Source organism: Microtus ochrogaster, chromosome 21, assembly GCF_000317375.1.
Source record: "Microtus ochrogaster isolate Prairie Vole_2 chromosome 21, MicOch1.0, whole genome shotgun sequence".
NCBI classification, from domain to species: Eukaryota; Metazoa; Chordata; class Mammalia; order Rodentia; family Cricetidae; genus Microtus; species Microtus ochrogaster.
Window position 1 is genome coordinate 23,561,137 of NC_022022.1, and position 22,251 is coordinate 23,583,387.

Sequence of the window (22,251 nt, forward strand, 5' to 3'; positions counted from 1 at the left end):
AAAATAAGACAAAACAAACCCCAAACTTCCCGAGCATCCATAAACAGTGTTGACCCAGTTTCTAGAAAAGGAAACATGATGTTCAATGTGGCCTATTGTGAGCCAAAATTACATTTTTAGTTTTAATTACTATGCCTAAGAGACCCATGAAACAAAAATGTCTTTGATCTGCAAGCCCCTTGCCCAAGGACAGATCCTGAAATGTCTGAGGCTATTGTTTACGGGCGTCAACAAGCCACAGGTTTTTGTTCCCCTAAACAAGTTTGCTTGACCCATCTGCACCTATATGCTTGATCACATAGAGGTGGGAGGTTCACAGGATGGACCTATGCCTAGAGGTAGGCTTGCCCTGACTGGACCGGATAGGAAATGCAATGAATTGTGGGTTTTCCCACAATTCCTCTACACACTGTGATTCTGGGCCATTTTTCCAGGAACCTGGGTATGGACCCGGCCAGAACCCACACACCTGACCAGTATTTAATTAAAGTGTGCTTCCAATTCAGCTTTAACCTGGGGTAGTGGTCTTATTTTCGGTTGTGGGATTAGCACTGTTGACCCCCAGTCAGGGTTTATCCTCATTTCCTATGTATCCTGACACCTTTCCCCCTTCTCCTTTTCTGAAACTGAGGATTAAGACAGCACCTCCCACACAGGGCTCTGGGAGGCCCAGTTGAGGTGTAACTTGGAGTCCCTCATCACAATGCTCCGTGCTGTGGGAGGAGGAACACCGAGCATCTATCTGGTCCTTGTATCTAACGTTCTCTGAATTAAAAGAGCTCTCACCTCTATGAACTAAAAAGGGGATAAGAGATAGTTTATTCTCGAGTCAAATTAGAGCAACCATATGCCAACATTGCCCCAGAAGATGTTTCATATATGTTATTTTTTTATTAACCAAAGAGTGACAAGGGGGTGGGGCTAGTGGACAGGTGGCATGAATTCTTATCTTCTAGATTGATAAAACTATTATTCTGCCAAGAATACATTTCAAAGGTTTGGATGACTCTACGAATATTAGGTGGGGCAGAAGGGCGGGCAATGGAGGCTTTCAAAGGACTACAAATGACTCGGGATAAATTTAGCCCTGAGTCTGCAAGTGTCTAACTCTCCCACATGGTTAAGTTTGAACTGGCCAGTCAGCCGTTATGACTCCTCAACGCGGGGCAGCTCGTTATTTTCCTAAAGGATTAACACAGAAAGGATGTTACTACGTCTAGGTGTCAGGGAAAGGATTTCCTTCAAATAAATTTGTAATTTTAACCAAACACTCATAAGAATAATCTCCAAATTTCATCTCATTTCTTCTTTAATGTTTTCTAAGAATTGTTTTGGTGAAGCTGTTTCTTTCACTGAATTCCATTTTTCTCTCTACGATCAGAATACTAATAGGAGACACAAAGTAAATGGAGATGGGGAAATATTGTATTGAATAGAATATCTTAGTAGATGTCTGTTAATAATCTATGATTGGGGTAACTGTAGCAAAAGTAAAATGTAAAGTCTGTCCTTTGCTGGAATATATTTATACAACTTCTGACAAAAGGGGCCCCTTTCCAAATTCCACCATTTCAGAGGGATTACCGTAGACTCTTCAGTGAGATCCTCCCACGACGCTCCATCCCCCTCCAGCTACCACACTTCTACAGAAAAACCCTGCAAACAGAATATCTACGCCGACTCTTCTCCGTTCTTCACCACCCTGCCGTTGTCTAACACCCGCATTCCATCAGTCCTGCCATTCCCTAAGCTCAATGGTCACCTTTTCAAATCATTTGGTGCCGGTGACCCAACTCTCAAACTCTGTATCTGCATCAGATAGGTGGCTTTCTACACCCCCCCACCCCATCCCAAGGAGCTGGACTTCTCAGCTGATATGACTTAAAATAGCACCCACTTACTGGGTGGCTAATGTCACTTTGCAGGATCTACAGTCTTCTAGGAGACACACCTCGGGGAGTGGCTGGGAGGGATTCTCTAGGTGGAGGTGGGAAAAGGCACCTTAATTGCGGACGGTCCATTTGAGGGGATGGGGACATGGACTACACAGAAAGAAGAATACTAGCCGAGGCCTGGGATGATCATTCTGGGCTTCCTGGTTGTGGACAGAATGTGTCCATGTTCAGACTTCTTTGTTATGGACTGCATTCCTGACCGTGAGTCAGAACAAATCTTTTTCCCCTTAAGTGGCTGTGGCTTGCGTATTTAATGGCAGAAATGAGACAACATGTCTGCCAATAATCCTCAAACTTCCAGCGACAATTCTTCCTTGAGTGGCAGACATACACAAACACCTTTTGATCTGCCCCTCATGGAAATATCTCATTCGAGTTTTCCAACAAAAAAAATTTCATTTCTCCCACCTAACTAACCCTGTTCTTTCCATTGCTCTGATTAAGTCAAGTCAGAGGCAAGAGGTTATTGTCAGGTAGGGCTGTGACTGCCAGGTCGGCTGTCAAGTATCCACAGGTTTATCCAGAAGAGAAACTGAGAACTCAGATACTTATTTTTACGAGCAAACCAAAGGAGCATGGGATCATTCTCAGGGATGCTCTTAAGATGTCACTGAGTCACAGGGGACAAATTAGAGGTGACAAAAGCATAATCAGAGTAGTCTATGTTTACATTGTTGAAGACCAACTGAACTGTGGCCAAGAAGGTTAGTAGATGTCTCAATGGGGTGACGTCAGTTCTATGCGTCACTGGAGTGACGGAACTGGATGAGCACCGCCTCTTGACAGAGAGAAAGATGAGAAATGCCTGATGGTTCCTATAAACACTGACTACTTTCCCACATCCCAGAAGAGCTCCTAAGGCTTTCGGCCAAGATCTGCATCAGTGTGGAGTCCAGCCTGTATGGACTGGACACATCGAGCAGATGATCTGATTCAGCCCTTGCTTTTATCCCCATATTCAACTCAATGGGAAACCCTCGTGGGTCTCCCTCTAAAATTGGCTCCTATTCTCCATGGCCATTGTGAACTTAGCCACACGTCACCCCACTGGGAGTACTATGTGCCTGAGCTAGCCCTTCTTATGACCTATTCCCTACTTAACAACTTTCAGAAATGACGATCACTTTGTCAGGAGCGTTCTATCACACATCAACAGTTTCTCTCTTTTGCTCCTGACAATGGCCTGTGAAGCGTCCATGAATGGCCCCCTGACACGCTCCTCTCATCTCTTACAACTCCTCCCCTCACTCACGATATTTCAGTCCCTGAGTCTTTTTCCCCATGAACTTTGCAATACTCTTCTCCTGACCTACAACCTTCTTTACCAGGCTCTCCCACCTGCTCAAGACCCCAAACAAATGTCTCCTCCATGAAGTCTCCTGACCTGTGGGAAGACCTCACTAGATCTTGTTGCCTTGCCCTATCGCTTTGTGTATTTCCTAACTGGTCTGTGATTTTTTTTTTTTTGGACATATATATTTGTGGTGGTTTGAATGAAAATGGCCCCTATAGGCTCATATACTTGAATATTTGGTCCCCAGTTGGAGGAACTGTTTGGGAAGGATTGGGAGGTGTAGCCCTGGAGGATGTGTCACTTCATGCAATGTCTCAATACTCTTTCTGCCTCATGTGTGTGGACCAGAAGTTCTCAGTCACTGCTGCCATGCTTCCTGCCATGATGGATATGGACTCTAACCCCCTGGAGCCATGAACCCCCAATACACTTTATCTTGTAGAAGATAACCTTCGTCATGGTGTCTCTTCACAGCAATGGAATAAGACATGCTGTGGGACAATGGTCTTGTACCCTGTAAAGATTTATCAGTTGTACTGGTTTAATAAAATGCTGATCAGCCAGTAGCCAGGCAGGAGGTAAAGGCGAGGTGATTAGAATAGGAGAATTCTGGGAAGAGGAAAGGCTCAGTCTGCAGTCACCACCCAGATGCAAAGGAAGCAAGATGGGAATGCTTCACTGATAAAAGGTACCACAAGCCCTGTGGCTAACACAGAGAAGAATTATGGGTGAATTTAAGATGTGAAAGATAATAAGAAGCCTGGGCTAAGAGGCCAACCAATTCACAATGAATGTACACCTCTATGTGCTTCTTTGGGACTGAACAGTTGCGGGACCAGGCAGGACAGAAACTTCTGCCAAGAACGACAGAAGTTGGTACCAGTGAGTACGGTATTGCTATGACAAGGCTGACCACGCTGTTTTTTTGAAGGATCACAGAGGGTTTGGGATTAGGGAAGCCGTTGAATGCTGTAAGCCATCCTAGCAGAAGCTTGAAAGCTAGAGTGGCCGGGCAGTAGCGGTGCACACCTTTAATCCCAACACTTGGGAGGCAGAGGCAGGTGGATCTCTGTGAGTTTGAGGACAGACTGGTCTACAAAAGCTAGTTCCAGGGCAGAACCCAAAGGTACAGAGAGAAACCCTGTCTCGAAAAATCAAAACAAAACAAAACAAAACCCAGAGTGGTGCTGAGAGCAATGTGACCTCCGGGGTCCCAGCTCAAGAGGTTTCAGAGGGGAACAATATTAGCAGCTGGGCTAGAGGAAATTCTTGTACTATTTTGGCAAAGAATGTGACTGCTTTTCACCCTTGTCCTGAGACTCTGCCTGAAGCAAGTGAAGAGTTGGGGACTAACTTCCCTGGCACAGGAGACAGCCTAATAGTGGCTGTGGTGTGCTTATTAGTGAACACCATTAGGCAGGTCCACGCAGGACAAAAAGGCACACGAAATGTACAGTGTGAGGAGAAAAAGGGCACCAGGAAGTTTAATGCCGAAGCCACCCTGTGATTAAAGAGAGAAGTCTAAAGAAAGGTCTGGTGTGAAATGGAGTCACAGGAGTGGTACCTTCCGGGCAAGGCCCCACCCAGCCTATGCGTCCACCTTACAAAAAGGAAATGCCAAATCAATCTTCTTCTAAAATAAAGAAAAGCTTATCCAATAAAGGAAAGCACCAATAAATCATGGCTTATTCAAATGTAATGAAGAGATAGGTCGTATCCCTAGGGGGGCAGCCAAACTTGGCAACAAGGGCCCTGTAGTTCTGACTTCAGAGTCTTAAGGATAGGGGAGTAAGGGGCTATGGACGCTCCAGTTAAGGAAAGCCTGAAGCCAGGTGTGGCAGGGGAGTCTCTGTGCGGAGACCACTGAGTGAAGATGTGGAGGGAAGCCTAGATTGTGTTGGAGATGTCAGAGCCCTGGAATGTCTGTCAAGGAGAGCGGCATAGAGGGAGTGGAACCAGCCCTCGGTAGAGAAGTGTGATGCAGTCAGCAAAGCTGGAAGGATGGGTCCACGTAAGCCTGCTGGTATTGGAAAAAGAACTACAGGAGTTGGGAGTTTGTTCTTTGTTTCTGTCTGGCTTTGGTGCAGTACTTCCTTGCTTTGCCACCATCCCTCCCTTTCGAATGGTGCTGTACACTCTGCACCACTGTATATCGGACGCAGGTAATTTAATAGTTTTTCCATCTTGCAAAGGGTTACCATTAAGAGACTGCCTCGAGCCTCAGATGAAACTCTGAGACTGTGCAAGGCTGTGGGGATTTCTCAAACTGGACTAAAAGCACTTTATATTATGGTATGGTCATGGGCCTATGGAGGCCAGGAAGTGGAAGCAAAATTTGATGGTTTGGATGAAAATGGCTCTCAAAGATTCATCTATTTGAATGCTTTTTGTACAGCTGGTGGGAGCGGCTGTGCTCTGAGGTTTCAAATGCCCATGCCGTTTCTCTGTTAGTTCTGTCTGCTTTGTGCCTGTGGATGAGACGTGAGCTCCCAGCTTCTGCTCCAGCACCATGCCTCCCTGCCATGACGGTCATACACTCCAGTCCTCTGGAACCATAAGTTCCCAATAGATCCTTGGTCACGGTGTTTTGTTTTGGCAGGAGAAAAGTCACTAAGACAGTGTTCATCAACGTCTCTCATCAGAACAGTAAGTGAGAGAGCAGGGCCCCTCAAACTCTTCCCTACCCAGCAGATTCACCAAAGTCTGCTGAACAAATGTCATTCTTAGCATTTTATAAACAAAGCAAAGAGAAAAAAACAAAACAAACAACAACAATAAGAAAACCCAAAACACAACAATTCCTTTTCTTGGTAATGAAAGCATAATTTTACAGGTAGTTCCAGTCTTTTATCTTCATATCTGATTAAGGAAAATAATTATATACCAAAGAGTCTCACTATCTCTACTATTATGAAGCAATACCAGCAATATGCAAATATCATTAAATGTAAAAATGTTTATTCACAATCCTTGAGAAGTTACCATTCCTTCAGAAAATTCTTTATGAACAAAAAGCCAAAAAATTACAACAGTAGCTTATGCCAAACCAAAAATATACATCTGATGTAATATAAACCTTAAAAAGCAGGAACACAGGCAATGTGAATATAGAGTATTTTTTAAATTATTTCCATGGCACAACTGCAATTTAAATTTTAAGACAGATATAAATAATAGCATAACCTAATGCATATTTACATATCAAAGTATATTTATTTCTATGAGACTAAAAAAATGACAAAACTGCAGATGTCATTGTATAGCAGTTCAGATATCGAAAGGGCCACACAACTTTTCATGGACAGAAGAACTTCACTATCTCTACCTGGGCCTTCCTGTACCGTTGAGAGCATGCACCATCACTGCTGAAGAAAGCAAGACAGCAAGGGAGACAGAACAGTGTGCCTGCCACAGTGACACTCAGTCCTCAGCCAAACCAAGGAATGCAGTTAGGGAGCGTTTCTCAGCCCTGGTCTTCCACATGGATCCAGACACAGGCCGTCAATACACAGATACATTAGTTCCGTCCCACAAAGCACCTTGTACTACAAGGCAAAGGAAAGGGCAATACAATCAACAGGACCTTTCCTATCAGAAAGGATTTTATTTACTTGGAAATACTCGTATTTTAATGTTTTCTTAATTCATTCACAGAATATGTTCTGTGTAAAATCTTGCAAAGATCATCCACTGGAAATATAAAAAAAAAAAATGAAAGCAAACAGTTAAGATCTCAATTTAAACCCAACATAGAGGCATGTAAAAGGAAGTAAAAAAAATTTAATTTATATTGTTAACTATTATTTATTACCAACTCAAAGTATCCAAACTGAAAGTTTCTTTAATCTTACTATTTTCTATTCAGATTGAGTAAACACTGGATTAGGGTGTGTGTATGTGAGGTCTCGGCACGCTTTGGGGTCATCTCTGGTTAACTGCTGACTGCTCGACAACAAAATTAAAGGAAGTCATCACTGTAAATGATGTTGGAAAAGGGACCAGCCTCCTAAATACATCCAACATCCCTCCCTCACGCTGCCTTTACATCTGCTGAGAACCAACAAAAGACTTTCAGATTTTTATTTCTGTAATAAAATAGGTTTACTAAAGCAGTCAAAGTAAAACAAAAATGATTTAAGATGCAGAACTCTGACCAGGGTGAACAGGAATGCCATGAATGTTTGATATGTCAGCTCACCGAGTCAGTCCTGGGACACACAAGGCAGATGTTGAGACCGCACCTGACCGAAGCATTCAGCTGTCTCTCCCTCCACTCCTGCACTTGTCACAAGGTTCCTATGCCACCTTACAAAAAGGCTCAGCATCCATCTGTACATTCTAGGTGATTTTTAACATTTGGTAAGTAGGTCACACAGTTTCATCCTATCGGATCTGCTGGTCCGTATCAGACTGCTTGGTGGCAGAGTCCGACAGTTCTAAGACAGGATTCACAAACCCGGAGTACTCAGAATTGCCATTATCATCCATCTCGGCGCTGACGAAGTCGTTCTCCCACTCCAGCCCGTTGGAATCATCAGAGGTGGACGTGGGGTTGCTGCCCTTCTTGCTACTGTACTTCAGTGCTGCCCGAAGGATGTCCTCTTCTGTCTTCGAGCGCTCTCTCATTGGCAGCATCCGATTCATTCCTAGCATAATAAAAAGCTGTATTAAGGAACTTGCCAGCTAAACCAACATTAACACCTCTAATTCCAGTACCCAGGAAGCAGAGCTCTGAGTTTGGGGCCAGTCTGGTCTACAAAGTGAGCTCCGGGACAGCCAGGGCTATAGAGAAACTCTGTCTCAAAAAAAACGAACAAACCAATGAACCAAGACTTGTCGGTTTAATAACAGGACTGCTCTTCTGTGACTCTAGTTGTGAATTAACCTAGGGAGCCAGTCCTGTGGAAGCTTTCTTCAGAGAAGAATCTGGGGTGCAATCACATCACATATCTCTGATAAAAAACGCAACACTCAATAGGATCTCAGAAGGGCCATAAATCAAACACAACAGAGACGGAGAGTCCATTGCTCTGAGTCTCATAAGGCCACTCAGTAGCTTTGCCAAGGTCTTTTCCCCACTGGATGAAAGCTGCGTTTCCTGGGGAAAGGAGAAGACAGGCTTTCCTGCATCTCCCAGGTCCCTGCTAACACTGCCTGCATTTCTAGCTCCTTAGCCAACCCTGTGAAGTTAAGTGGAGCACAAGCACCAGCTAGACTTTAGAGAAAAGAGTCTGCAGCAGAGAGGTACATGTCCACGAAGTCACACAGCTATGAAGTAGAACAGGGACTGAACCCAGGGCTCTCTGCAGGCTGAAGTCTACTGCTGAACTTCGTCCTAGCCAAGACTGAATTCTAGTGCACCTGGTCTGGCTCCAAAGTCTGTGTTCTCGTGCTATTTAAGATTCTCTACTACACTAGAGTGCAGATATTTCATATTCATTCTGGATATAAATTGTTAGTAACATGAATCTCAAAAATACTGAAGCAGATGGAGGGGAGAAAGAACAAAAATTTCTAAATACTAATCTTCATTGGTAAAAACTAAAATCTAGGGTGGGCAAAGAGGTTCTAAGGAATAGGAGACACAACCAACTCTTATCTTCTGACCTTAAAGAATCAGCTCTCACAGTAAAGAAAGGAAAAAGGAATATTAAACCTTTACCACTGTTGTCTGCCACTCCTGAAAAAAATCAGACTTAACTCAGTAAAGCAACTAATTAATACAAGATGAGAACATTATAAAAATATGGCCAGCCAGCCTAGCAACATTAGTAAGCCCAGGTCCTAGAGACCATCTCAAAAAAGAATGATAGCTCTAGAGGGCTGACGCCGAGGTTGACTCCCGCCTCCAGACGTATGTGCGAGCACACACACAATGTGCATATACACACATCTACATTCACCAAAAACAAAAACAGACTATGTAGCTATGTAGGCTGAGAACGTCTATGACTACGGATTTGTACCTTGGATTGAAATTTCTCTAAAGGAAGCGGCAACTGTGTATCGACCAAAAAGGAGGTTTCCAGTGGATTCTTCCCTCTGCCTACGCTGGTTGAACGATTTTGCTAATAAGCTGAGTAATGACCAGGCCAATCTTATCTAGGAATATGATTGGCACATGTAGATGACAGAGTAAATACAAACGCACTGGTGGCTGGGATCCAAGCCTACATTAAGGTCCGTACAGGACTGGAGAAGGGGGCACCACTGGGAAGATTAAACAGACTAATGCAGCCTGTCATAACACTGCGAGCTCTGCCTGTCAAGTCTTCTAACTGACAAACAAACCAGCGTGATTAAAGGCATCTAAGATCCAATCCATTGCAACATTCTATGAACTGTTTAAAGCTTATGATTTTCCTTTAAGTTCTATATTCTGTAATTCTTTCGTACATTGTCTGTTTTTAAACATGAAGATACAAAATTGGATATTAATGAAATTGTGTTGAAAACAAGTAAATAATTTAACTATAATTCTGAGCACTTGTATGTAATACCATTCCCTATTAGGTGTTTCACATACTGACTGTCTACCATATTCATTTTTCCCAAATGTTTATTCATTTTTTATTACTTCTTTTTTGTGTGCTGAGGATCAAAACCAGGTCCTTGCACATGCTAGGCAAACACTCCACCTCTGAGCTACACCTTCCTTACACAGATACTTGATTGTTTAGCAATATATAGCAATACATTAGCACTTATACAAAACATGAAAATTATCCTTTATTCTTCCCTTTTGAGGATGAACAACCATGGTTTAGAGAGATTAAGCAATCTATGTAAGATACTATGACTTGGAAGACTAACCAGATAAAATTCAGACTTCTATAGAACAACAGCTTGTGTTCTATAAAAAAAAAATCCTTAAGAATTAAATTGCTCATTTATAGTGAATCAGACATTAATCGAGTTTTGACTTTAAACTGCTCAGAAAGAGGCAGTAATCCCTCATGTGGAAAACTTCCTGAGTTAGGTTAGAAACATTTTTTTTTAAACTTAATATTTGCTTTCTAAGAGAAATAGAAAAGATCTTCTGAGAAAATTGGGAGGGGGAGAGGGGATGGAGGAATAAAGGAGAGGAGAAAAAAGAGGGAGGGATTAAGGGGAGGGGGAGGAGAACATGAGGAAACAGGATGGTTGAATTGGGGGAGAGACAAAGAGGGAAAGCAAGGAAAGCAATTATCTTGATACACGGAGCCATTCATTATAGGGTTAGGGAGAAATATGGTACTAGAGAAACCCCCAGGAATCCACAAGAATGACCCCAGCTAAGAAACCTAGCAATAGTGGAGAGGGTGCCTGCACTGGCCTCCCCCTGTAAACAGACTGATGACTACCCTAATTTCATCACAGAACCTAGACCCAGTAAAGTAACTGATGGAAGCAGATGCAGAGATCCACAGCTAAGTGCTGGGCTGAGCTTCCGGAGTCCTGTAGAAGAGCTGTTCCCTGTCCTTCACACATGTTGTGGTGTGCACATGTGTGCTGTGGGATAAACTTTTTGCACACAGTGTCACTGATTAGTTTAATAAAAAGCTGAACGGCCAACAGCTAGGCAGGAATCTGGGCAGAGGACGCTGGGAAGAAGAGAGATGCCAGGAGATGCAGAGGAAGCAGCATGAGCAATACAGCATAAAGGTAACCGAGCCATGTAAAAGAATGTACATGAAAAGGTATGGGTTAATTGAAACAAGCCTAAGCTATCAGCCGAGCTTTCACAATGAATAGGAAGTCTCTGGTCATAATTTGGGAGTTGGCTGGCAGGATGGAGAAAGACTTGCTATACATGTGCACACAAACACATAGAAACCTACACATTAAGAAACAAATAATAGTCATTGTCAGCTGGATGTTGTACTCATGTCTTGAAGCCTAGTACTCAGCAGGCAGAGGTGGGTGGATCTCTATGAGTTCGGGCCAGCTTGGTCTACAGAGTGAACTCCTAGACAGCTAAGACCACACAGTGAAACTCCACTAAAGAAAAAAAAAAGTCTGATAATAATTTTTTAATGGGCTTGAATATACTCAATTTAAAAATCACTAAACGCAAGGCAGAAACCTTTGGACCAACAAGGGTCAGAGTGACTCCGAGGGACAACAAAGTGACAGACCTTCTTCATCTTCCCACTCCAGGTCTAGGGAGGTGCTGTCGTCATTCCCACTGGTGGATTTGGTTTTGGTCATTAAGTCACAGCTGCTTTCGGTATTTGGTGTCAGGACTGTGGCATCAGATGAGAGTCCTGGAAGACACACCGAACGAACGAGATGTCACTGTGCTCTTCCCACAGCAGCCGTGTGCTTTCTTATCTTTTCCTGGGTAACGACCGTCTCTCTAAATCTTAATGTTCCTCCAAGCTTCCACAAACACAGCTCTTAATGTGGCAAAAAGTAAACTGAAAATGTGGAGAGAATCTTTTAAAAGACTTACTACTGCTTCGAAAAACTTCGTACTGTGACTTCATGTTTCGCAGACAAGATTCGAGGTCATCTTCTGGTCCTGCACTGTAATAAAAGTGAATTTAGGAAATGCGTCTGGAATAGACTAACAGAACACTTATGTGAGTGACGGGATTTCTCGCCTGAAGCCTCTTCCCCAAGTTGTAACTGCTGTACAATCAGAATATTCTGGTGAAAATGGGTCTTAAAATTTTTAATGCTACCATGAAACTGAAAACAGATTAACTGTGAAAGCCAATCCTCAAAGCTGATTGGTAAGTTCAATTCACAATAACCCTCGACCAACAAGCATAGGCATGTTCTTCATTAAGGAAAATAAACAATGAAGGTTGCTACCAACTTACCTGAAGGAGTCCAGTTACCACAGCCCTTTTACATGAAGATGCTGTTATCCTTACAAATGCATCAAAGTCATTTGAATAAATGATCATAGGGCTAAAAGAAGAAGTTCTCAGTATTCTCTATGATAATGTCTTAGAGGAAAGTATATGAGTGTATATATGAAAGGGTGTTAGGGTTGAACCCGGGGTCTCGAGTGTGTGAATACATTTACACACATCTTGAGAACAGTGGTCTGTCTGGAAATAACACTTTCTGCCACAAATGGAGGAGGAAACACGTTGCTCTTTACCTTTGATAGTCTCCACTGCCAGGATGATAGCGCTGTGTAGCTCTCTGCTTTTCTTGCTTTGGAAACACAATGTAATACAGAATTATTTTGATGTTAACGCTTTAAAAAAAAAATACCCATGCCAACATCCTTTGCCTAGTTTCTAAAAACAAAAAGTTAGCATTATTCCACTGAAGTCTTTTCCTTCATCGCTACTTCTACATCCTTTTATTTAAGGACAGAATTACTCTCAGCTCATCAGTGTGATGCTGTCAGACTGAGAATTCTGCTGTTGTGAAGTTTACTGGAGCCCCTCACGTTCTCAACACTCTAAGAACCTCCATGACTAGAAGGGTATGGCAGGAAGCCAGCATTCAGGTCATGCTGCCGTCTTCTTTGACACGGAATAAGGAGAAATGTAAGGGTTTGGAAGGCTGAGCTGACTCGGGAATGTTAATGGCGGTGGAGCATCTGGGACTTAGCACAGGCTTCTCTAGACCTCTTGGAGCTGTGCTTTGATAGTGGCTGTGTATTCCTGGCACAGTGTAACTTTCTGCTTCTGCATCTTTTAAATACAGATGGCTACTTTCCTGCCTTAGCAGATTCAGTTACTATGAAAAGCAATGAACCAGCACGTGTCTGTACAGTTGGGTTCATGTATGATATGCAAATGATGTATTCCCAGAACAAGCGTTTAGCCATGGAAGCAAGAACACAGAGAACCTCGATTACCCAGAGTGACACATGCTTCAGTGGAATGCTTTAACCTAGTGGTTCTCAACCTTCCTAATGCTGTGACCCTTCAATACAGTTCTTCATGTTGTGGTGGCCCCTAACTATAATATTACTTTTATTGCTACTTCATAACTATAAATTTGCTACTGCTATAAATCATAATGTAAATATCTGATATGCAACCCCTGTGAAAGATCACGACCCACAGGTTGAGAATCACTGCTTTAACCAGATACGGCAGAGAATTTATTATTGTAAAAAGAGCGCCTATATTAAGAGCATCAACTAGTTTCATAGAAAGTGAAGTTAATTTTAACATTTTCCAGTACTTAGGATATACTAAAAAGGACACTTCCCCATAAGGACCCTGCTGAAACCCACCCCCATGAAGAGAGAAGGAGAGAGGAAGGGAGCGAGGGAGGAAGGGAGGGAGGGAGCAAGGGAAGGAGGGAGCAGAGGTGGGGGCATAGAAATCACAAAGACAGGAATTTTCAGTTTGTCTATATCTCCGTGTGATCTGAGTTTTGTACTCAACACTGGACCACAACACTGGTGGCAAACCCACCCAGGCAATGACGGAGGGAGACGGTAAGCAGTGTACTGGCTAAGTACCACCGGCCTCGACTCTGGCTCTCCGGGGTCCCAGCTATAAGACCTGCCCTTCACCTTCCTCATCTGTAGAGCAGGGATTTCAAATGCCCCCTTTCTCCCAGACTGCTGTGAATTTTCAACTAAGAACCTTCTTAGTAGCGTTCCTGACACTGCTATAAAAATCTGCTCCTGACAGTTGTCAAGCATGTGGAATAATGCCATAACCCCACGTCACGGTAAGAGATGGTACATCTGTCTTTCCTGATAATATGCCAAAGAAGTTCAAGACTCTACCTCTTAGCGTCTCAGACACATAAGAAATTGAGAATTAAACAATACCCCTAGTGAGCCATAAATCATATATCTTGACTTATATTAAGTATAAGAATCTTATAATTTAAGAAATTGTTTTTAAAAATCTTCATGAAAATACGATAAAATGCCTGAGAAATTATACTGAAGACCAGTTTTGAAATATTTGCCTTCTAAATACACTTTCCCTAAAAGGATCTGAATTCAGAACCCTAGGATTCATCTTAGGCTAAACAAGGATCAGTTCCTGCTCATCTAAAGCTGTAGAGTACACAGTATCATGTTTATGTTTCTTCTAGAAGGTCAGGATGGATTCATTTGCCTTTGAGAATCCTAGGGATATATGCGTAAGTACATCCTCTGCTTCCCAAGGAGCTGTTGATTCTAGCAGGAAAGTCCCAACTTGGAATAGTCAGAGAAAACAAGGAGAGGTAACCCTGGTGTGCGCTGGGGTCTTCCCCCTCACCTCCAGGAGCTTTCGCTGCCTTGCTGCCCTGGCTGCTTCACGCTGGGCAGCGTATAAAGCTTCTTCTTCTAGTCTTAACTTCTCCTCTTGTAAGGCTAACTGTACATGAACAAAACGGTAAGGATTAACAGAAACCAGAACCTGTCTAGCTGCTCTAAACACCAGCTATTCCGATTACAAAACAAAACAGAAATCATTGAAAATAGTATCTATGAAGCATATCAATACTACTATTTTTGTGGCTGCCCACAACATACCCCAGATGTTATGTAAGACATGACTGAGTTCTTTAGAAAATGCAATGATCCTCATTTCCAGTCACCATTTTAATACTTGTCACTCCGACTATAGTAGGTTTGGCCCTTAGAAATCAAAGAGCCCTAAATACAAGGCTTTTTTCTGAATTCTGGTCTTTCCATTTAATTGCCATCCATACATATTTTTCAATTTTATTAGCATTCATCATTCAAAAACTTCTTTCCAATTTAAGCTCTTATCCCCCACAATAGCTTACACAGAAGCTCAGTGGTAAGTACTGCATATGAAACCAAAGTTAACACACCAAGTATTACCCTTTCTTCTTTAGAGTACTGTCGTCATTTAATGTAGATTAAATTAACACACTGTAACTTACTAATGGTACTAAACGTACTGTTTTTATTTTTACTTTAAACAATTCCCTCTGGTACTGCAGACTGAGCCCAGCACCTTGTACACTATAGCTGGCCTAGAGGACCAGAAGGTTACTTCTGGTACAGGGTCTCCTTAAATATATAGTTCAGGCCAACCTTGAACTTGCTATGTTCCTAAGGCTAGCCTCAAACTCATTCTCCTGCCTGTACCTCTCAAGGGCTGGGGTTGTAGGCACATAGCACCATGCCCAGCTCAAAAGACTGCTTTCACTGTGGAGTGGAATTCAACTAATTCTCTTTAGTTCAGTGATAATGAAGCTGTGATCACAGGCCACATCCATAGATATATGTAACAACTGTGACTGGTAGGGTCCTTGGTTCACTGAGAACAAAAAACCCAAGACAAACAAAACCTTAAACACAGCTCAGTGAGAAATGGAGCAGCTGATTTAGGCTGGCTGCGGCAAAGGTGCTTGTCCTGGCTTGGCATTCCTGTTAGCGAACTGAAAACTACCTGTTTTGCTGCAACATCACATGACCACTATCAAACCAATCACAATAAGGCGGAATAAGCTTCCACTTTTAAATCATTTTTCTCTGTAGTTATGAAAACAGAGGCCAGTGACTGTTGGTAACACACCAGTGAGACCCCCACCAACAGGCTTCAAGAATATTTAATCAACAGGGTATAGCACTTACCTCCCTCTGGAGTTTCCTATCCACGTCTTTCTGCTTTTCAGCAATCGAATCATAATGCCTCTCTTGTAAGTCAACAATTTCTTCCTCAGTAAGTGGCCTGGGGAACAGGGAGGAAGGGGAAGGGAAACAAAACAAACAAAAGCCTTCTGATGAACCTAAGTCCAAATAAAACATTCCAAAGCCAGGGGAACGCTAAACTTTTCCTACCCAAAACTGAATGAAAGCAACCTGATAGAGCTTCAATTGTGAGAATATAAACTGAAATACAATAGTAGTCTTCCTGTCGGTGTAAGAGGATATGCTTTTCTTTCCTCTGTAGCTGCCCGTTACGAAGTACAGACTTGGCTACTCTCTGCACAGGCTCTACCTGACAGCTATCCTACACTACACCCAAACAGCTCACCACTGAGCACAACTTCAGTGTGCTGTACTCTCTTCCCAGGGCTCACAGCCAGAGCTTAGCCCTCCCACCGATCACCCCGGGCTCCTTCCTCACACCGCGCCATCCAGCCAGTATCTCCTGGCCTCCACTCAGGACGGCGGGGATCTCACAGCAGGCCCCAATTCCTTTCTTACCACACACCCTCCTGTGTTCATCACACCAATGACTCTGCCTATCTCTGGGCCCTGAACATTTTCCACTTTAGTCCTTTCTGCTGTGGGCTGTGAGGGAAAAATGAGGCAACAATTTGGCCCTCAGTCTCCAGCAACAGTCCTTTAACTTACCACATGACTGCCTACATAACTCTGTAACTTTAAGTTCAAACTTTTTCTTAAAGGTAACTTAATTTGACCTCTACTCCCTTGCTTAAATATATCAAATTATTCTTCCTTTCCTCTCCTAATGAGGCAGTAACCTACCTAAGGTCATTGCTACACTTAGAATTCATTCAAGTCAATGCTTTGCACGTACATCGTGCCAGCTGCACCCAACAACATAGAAAGTATAGAGGCAGCGATTACATGTGAAGGCAATGAGATGGACGCAGATTAAGGGCGAGCACGTGGCACAGCTAGGATATAATGCAGGCGGTCCAGCCCCTTGTTTCCTGTCCTCTCGTCCTTGCTTGCCCTCATTCATCAGTACACAGTCGTCAGCTTCCGCCACTCCAGTAACGCTGGACTCAATGGCTTCTGTGTTGTTAAACAACTTAAGTCCTTCCTACTAGCCTGGCCTGACCTTTCGCCTTCCTAGGCTGTGATGGTTCTTTCTTCCTACCACTTCTCATTTGTTTTCAAACTCTTCCACTGAGTGCCTATGTAATTCCCACACCACTCTTCCCCCCGCTCTATTTTATCATCCTCCGTAGGTTTGCGAGCCCAGCCCTCTGAGGTGGTGGGTGGGAAATGACCCTCTGACTTAGTAAATGCTAGATAAGTGCTCTACCACTGAGCTGGTTACCCCTGGGCATGGCAAAGTAGGTTAAAATTCTTAGCATTCAGAAGGATCAATAATTAAAGGCCACTCTGAACCACACAGAACTCGAGGCCAGCTGGGCCGTGTAGCAAATTCCCAACCCCAGACAAACACATCCTGAAACAAAGCAAAGTACAACAATACTAAGACCTTAGATATATTTATTTAAAAGCTAACTTAAAACTTCTCACGTAATATATTTTAATTGTATTCTTTCCCTTCCCTTAATGCCTCCCAGATCTTCTCTACCTTTCTCCATCCAATTTCATGCCCTCTCTTCTCTTGCCTCAAAAAGAAGAAAAATAAACATAAAACAAAAATGAAAACAGATAACTAAAAAGAAAATCAGTTAAGATTAAAAAAAATACCAAAACAAAACAAAAGGCTTACAAAAAAATGGAATCTGTTTTGTTTTGGCCAACTTACTCCTGGGTGTGGCTGATGTATATACATATACATATATGTATATACATAAGCGCGCGCACACACACACAAACACTCCATCGAAGAGAACTAAAACTGCTTGTCCTGGCAGGTGCCAACTACAAACAGCTTCTTGGTTAGGGGTGGGACCCTGTGTCAACTTCCCCCTTGTCAGTGCTGGGATTCTGTCTGGTTTGAACCTGTGCAGAGACCCTGGACTTTTACTGTTTTCTCCATATCTTCCACTGAAAGCAAGACACACATTTCCATCACTCTATACGTCCCCCAGTGCTTCCTTCTCATCAATTATCTCACTTTGTATGCACATTTTTTGACTATACATGAAGGTCTCCTTCGCCAGGCCAATAATTGCTAACCAACTCTTTAGAGATTAAGCCAGATGTCATTGGCTTAAAAGAAGCCCCTTTGGACAACCTCCCCACACATACTTTGTCACATATTCCCTAGCTTCACTAGTATGTTTTATAATAGGAGAGAGAGAGAGAGAGAGAGAGAGAGAGAGAGAGAGAGAGAGAGAGAGAGAGAGCGAGCGCAGCAGTGAGCTTGAGACTAGACTAACCAGGGCTTTGCACAAGGGAGGCCTTGTGCATGCTACACAAGCATTCTACCACCAAACCATATTCTCAGCCTTTGCTTTTTTTTTTTAAGAGGTTCGTGCAGCCCAGGCAATCTTCCTGAGTGTGCTATCAGAAGCCTACTTCACCTGATTTTGTTTCCAGTGCAGCCATCACAATCTGCAACATCACATCAAGTGCACACTCAACCTTTCAATCCCAGTATCTAACATAGTATCTAGCACATGGATAGCTGCCCAATAAGGTTTGCTAAACTAAAAAAAAAATGCAAGAGCAAAATGACCCAAAAGGAAACGATTCCCTTGACATTAGGAACATCTTTCTTTTTTATGTGTATGGGTTGTCCTGCATGTATGTCTATGCACCACAACATGCCTGGTACCCAGGGAGGCCAGAAGAAGGTATTGGATCCCCTACAACTGGAGTTACAGATGATTGTGAGCCACCCTGCAGGTGCTGGAAATCAAACCTGTGGACGAGCAGTCAGTGCTCTTAACCACTGAGCCATCTCTCCTGCTTAGGAACTTCTGAGTTAAAGACCAAGCCTTCTTTAGCAAGCAGTCTATGCAATTTAACAGCAGATAATTCACAGAAGACTATGTGAATAAACTACAGTATAAGGTTCTAGTTACTTCTGAAGTAGTAAGAGGGGTTTTGAATTGTAGAATGTTTTTGTAGAGTGGTTCTCAACCTTCCTAACCCTGCGGCTCTTTAATACAGTTTCTCATGTTTTGGTGACCTCCCCCACCATCAAATTATTTTTGTTGCCATTTCACACTGTAACTTCGCTACTGTTATGTATATAATGTAAATATGTGACGTGTGACCACTGTGAAAGACCCCAGAGGGGGTCTCCTCCCACAGGCTGAGAGCCACTGTTTAGAATGTCACCATGAAGAGAACGGGGTAGGACAAGAAAAGAGATGGAGTTGTCAGTGCTGAGTGGCTCTAAGAAAACTAAATTGTTTATAACCTAGGCCTAACTTAGACAGAAAATCGATAAATTGGCATAAACAAACATTTTTATTATTCAAAATAGTATTTGGGGCAATTATTAGCGCTCTCTCTCTCTCTCTCTCTCTCTCTCAGTTTTTTGAGACAGGGTTCCTCTGTATCTTTGTAGCCTGTCCTGTCTCCTCACTGCTGAGATTAAAGGCGTGCACCACCACCACCTGGCTATTTTTCTTTTATATAAAGAGAAAATGTTGCTTCTGAAACACAAGTGTTCACGGTCTTGAAGACTATGATAAGAAACTCTCTGGAATGCTTATTTCAAGGGCTCACACACTCAAAATGGCTTCAGAAAGTCCCTGAAACTGACTGGATTCACTAGGCCCCTTTCCTGCTACAGTGAGCAATGAAAGCTGCTAGTCCCTCTTAGATAAACCAAGCTGCAAAGAAGACTCTGAGATCAGACCAGTTGCCTACAAGAACTTTAGACCAACCAAGGTACCTGGAAAGGACCCTGTAGCCCAGCCATTTGAACCACTTGTAGGCTGTGCAGCAAGCTCCAGGTTCCCAGTCTTGTGAGCTGTCACCCGCGCTGGGGAGGCCTACGTGACCCAGCAGTCTTTGGAGTCACTTCTGCTAACTGGTACCTCAAGGGGGACTCAGTGGTGTCTGTACTTTGTAGTCTGTCTGGGCTCCCTGTCTGGAGTGAGAGATGGGTGTGTTGTATCTCCCCAGGAAAAGTTCTGTCACATAACACTTAAACATTTTATTGTTTTGAAAAGCCTTACCTATGGCTGCTTCCTGGACTCTCCCCCTGCACGAAAATTAAACAAGTAAAAGGATTTTCACTAGTTGTACTCACTAAGGTAAGCCAAAGCAATTTTCATTTAATAAAAAATATTTTTACTTACCTACTTCTGCCACAGTAAGCAAATTCATTATTAAAAGGATTTAAAACAAACAAAAAACCTTTACTATTTTTCAAAGGCAAAACTCAATTATAGAATAACCATTTGTTGGATAATTCTTAAATTTTTCTAATATTTGTTATGTAGGAAATGAACTCACAGTTAGGAAGTGTCAGACAACACACTCACTATGTCTTCAACATTTGTGGCTGTCTGCTATTCAGATCTTAAAGTTTTAAAATTTACATACCTATTAAAAAGTTTTTTTGTAACCCTGCCCTGGAAGTCAGCACTCTTGTTCTCCACCTGTGGGTCATGACCCCTTTGTGTGGGGGGGATCACATATCATTCCTAACAGTAGCAAAATTGCAGTTATGAAGTAAGCAAACTAATGTTACGGCTGGGGCCACTCCATGAGGAACTGTATCAAGGGCTGCAGTGTTAGGAGGGTTGAGAACCACTGCCATAGACTTTCTGGCCACTTGAGAGCTGCAGATGAGCAAATGACTGGGAGCCGGCCAAGGATGGGAAGTACAATGGCTGTCACTCTGCCTTCGTTACAGGTCTCATGCAGAAGGGGAACTTCTGTCATGCTGCCTACATTTTGTGCTCTGTGGCTTCACTATTTAAAATAATCCCTAGCACAGAGAGATTTTGGCTTAAAATACAACTCCCCCCCCCCCCCATTATGGTGTACAGCTGCTCCCTGATGTTCCTAGCACAAGGTGTGACGGATCTTGCACAGAGACTATGTGGGCAGAAAAGTTTCAGTAAAGCGTGTTGACAGTGAGTTCAAAGTTGAAGCTGGCACCTATGCTAAGGAAAGTATTTTCAATAGAAACACATGGAATAAGCCTATAAATTTATCATATGATGAAATGCTAAGAACACAGGTTTCAGGAGTCTATCTTAGTTCCCCTAGGAGGATTTGCTGCCAGCATTCATGGGGATTCTGAAACACTTAAACTACCACATATATGAGTTGGGGCTGGGAAAATGATTATTATGCCCAGTGTTGCTCTTGCAGAGGGATCTGAGTTTAGTTCCCAGCACCCAAACCATGTGATATATAGCCGCCTGTGATTCCAGCTGCAGAGGACCTGATCTACTGCCTTCTTTTGCTCTCTGAAAGTACCTGCACACATGGCATATACTCAGCAGAATATACATATACATGAATAAAAATAAATAATAAATCTAAAAAGAAGAAAAAAATGGGCTGGCTCAGTTTCTTTTACAAAATAATGAATTAAATTCTCAAAGGTCCACAGTCATGTGGGAAGTAGCATCACAAAACAGGATGGTGAGTAGCCAGGACCAGGTGGGGCAGGAGAAGGGCTGGTCAGCAGAGTGAGAGCTAGCAAAAAGCCCCTAGCAGACTCCTAAAGAGCACCGCAGGGAAAGGCACCGGCTCTTCTGAGAAGCAGGATGCTGCTGAGGTGGGCTGTGAAGCTGAAGGAACCCTTATTTGTGGAGGAGCAGGAGGAGACGAGGGACCGAGAAGGGAAGGGAGGAGACTTCATGGAAGGCGGGTGCTGCCTCTCCAGAAAAACGAAGGCTGGTTCCCTAAACTGTCTACTAGATGATGTATGTGCCTGCTTTTGGAAGATCTTTTTTCTTTTGTTTGTTTTTCTAGACAGGGTTTCTCTGTGTAGCCTTGGTTGACCTGGAACTCACTATATAGACCAGGCTGGCCTTGAACCCTTAGATCTACCTGCTTCTGCCTCCCAAATGCTGGGATTAAAGGTGTGTGCCAGTCCTGCCTGGCTGGGGCAGTCTTTCGATCAAATTACTTTGCAAAATGTTGAAATGGACAAATTTAAACTACTCTAATAACTTAAAATTACATTTTATTACTTATGTATGTATATTTGTGCTCAACTCCACACGTGAGGCATGGCAGGCATGTCGAGGTCAGAGGACAACTTGTAGGAGTCAGCTTCCCTCTTCTGCCAGGTAGGTCCTGGCGGCTGAACTCACGCCTGGTGGCAAGGGCCTTTACCCGCTGAGTTATCTCCGTGGTCCCGTGATGTAAACACTCAGAGGAAAGTAGACACACTTTCCTTTCGGAGGACTCTAGGAAGGGGAGTCCTCTGCACACATTCACACGGCTAACGCTGGACCTCAGCACACAGACTCAAACTCTCCTAACTGTGCCTCTGCATATTCAGTATATAGCACAGCTCACTGACTCGAAAT

General features: G+C 43.1%; 1 protein-coding gene across 3 annotated transcripts in view; it reads right to left on the reverse strand.

Annotated features, from left to right (window-relative positions):
• Window positions 1-6,172: 6,172 nt before the first annotated feature.
• The window catches only part of Ap1ar (adaptor related protein complex 1 associated regulatory protein), a 29,327-nt gene continuing 13,248 nt past the window's right edge, over window positions 6,173-22,251 (reverse strand). The window contains exons 4-10 of one of the 3 annotated variants that reach the window (XM_005357260.2): window positions 19,933-19,958; window positions 15,758-15,854; window positions 14,427-14,525; window positions 12,344-12,399; window positions 11,684-11,757; window positions 11,367-11,495; window positions 6,174-7,895 (exon numbers count right to left, since the gene is read on the reverse strand). In XM_005357260.2, the coding sequence (XP_005357317.1) occupies window positions 7,633-7,895; window positions 11,367-11,495; window positions 11,684-11,757; window positions 12,344-12,399; window positions 14,427-14,525; window positions 15,758-15,854; window positions 19,933-19,958 (744 nt within the window). In that variant the 3' untranslated portion in view covers window positions 6,174-7,632. Of the gene's footprint in view, window positions 7,896-11,366; window positions 11,496-11,683; window positions 11,758-12,343; window positions 12,400-14,426; window positions 14,526-15,757; window positions 15,855-19,932; window positions 19,959-22,251 lie in introns of all 3 variants that reach the window. The other 2 variants (XM_026784089.1, XM_005357261.2) reach the window with 2 other exon arrangements.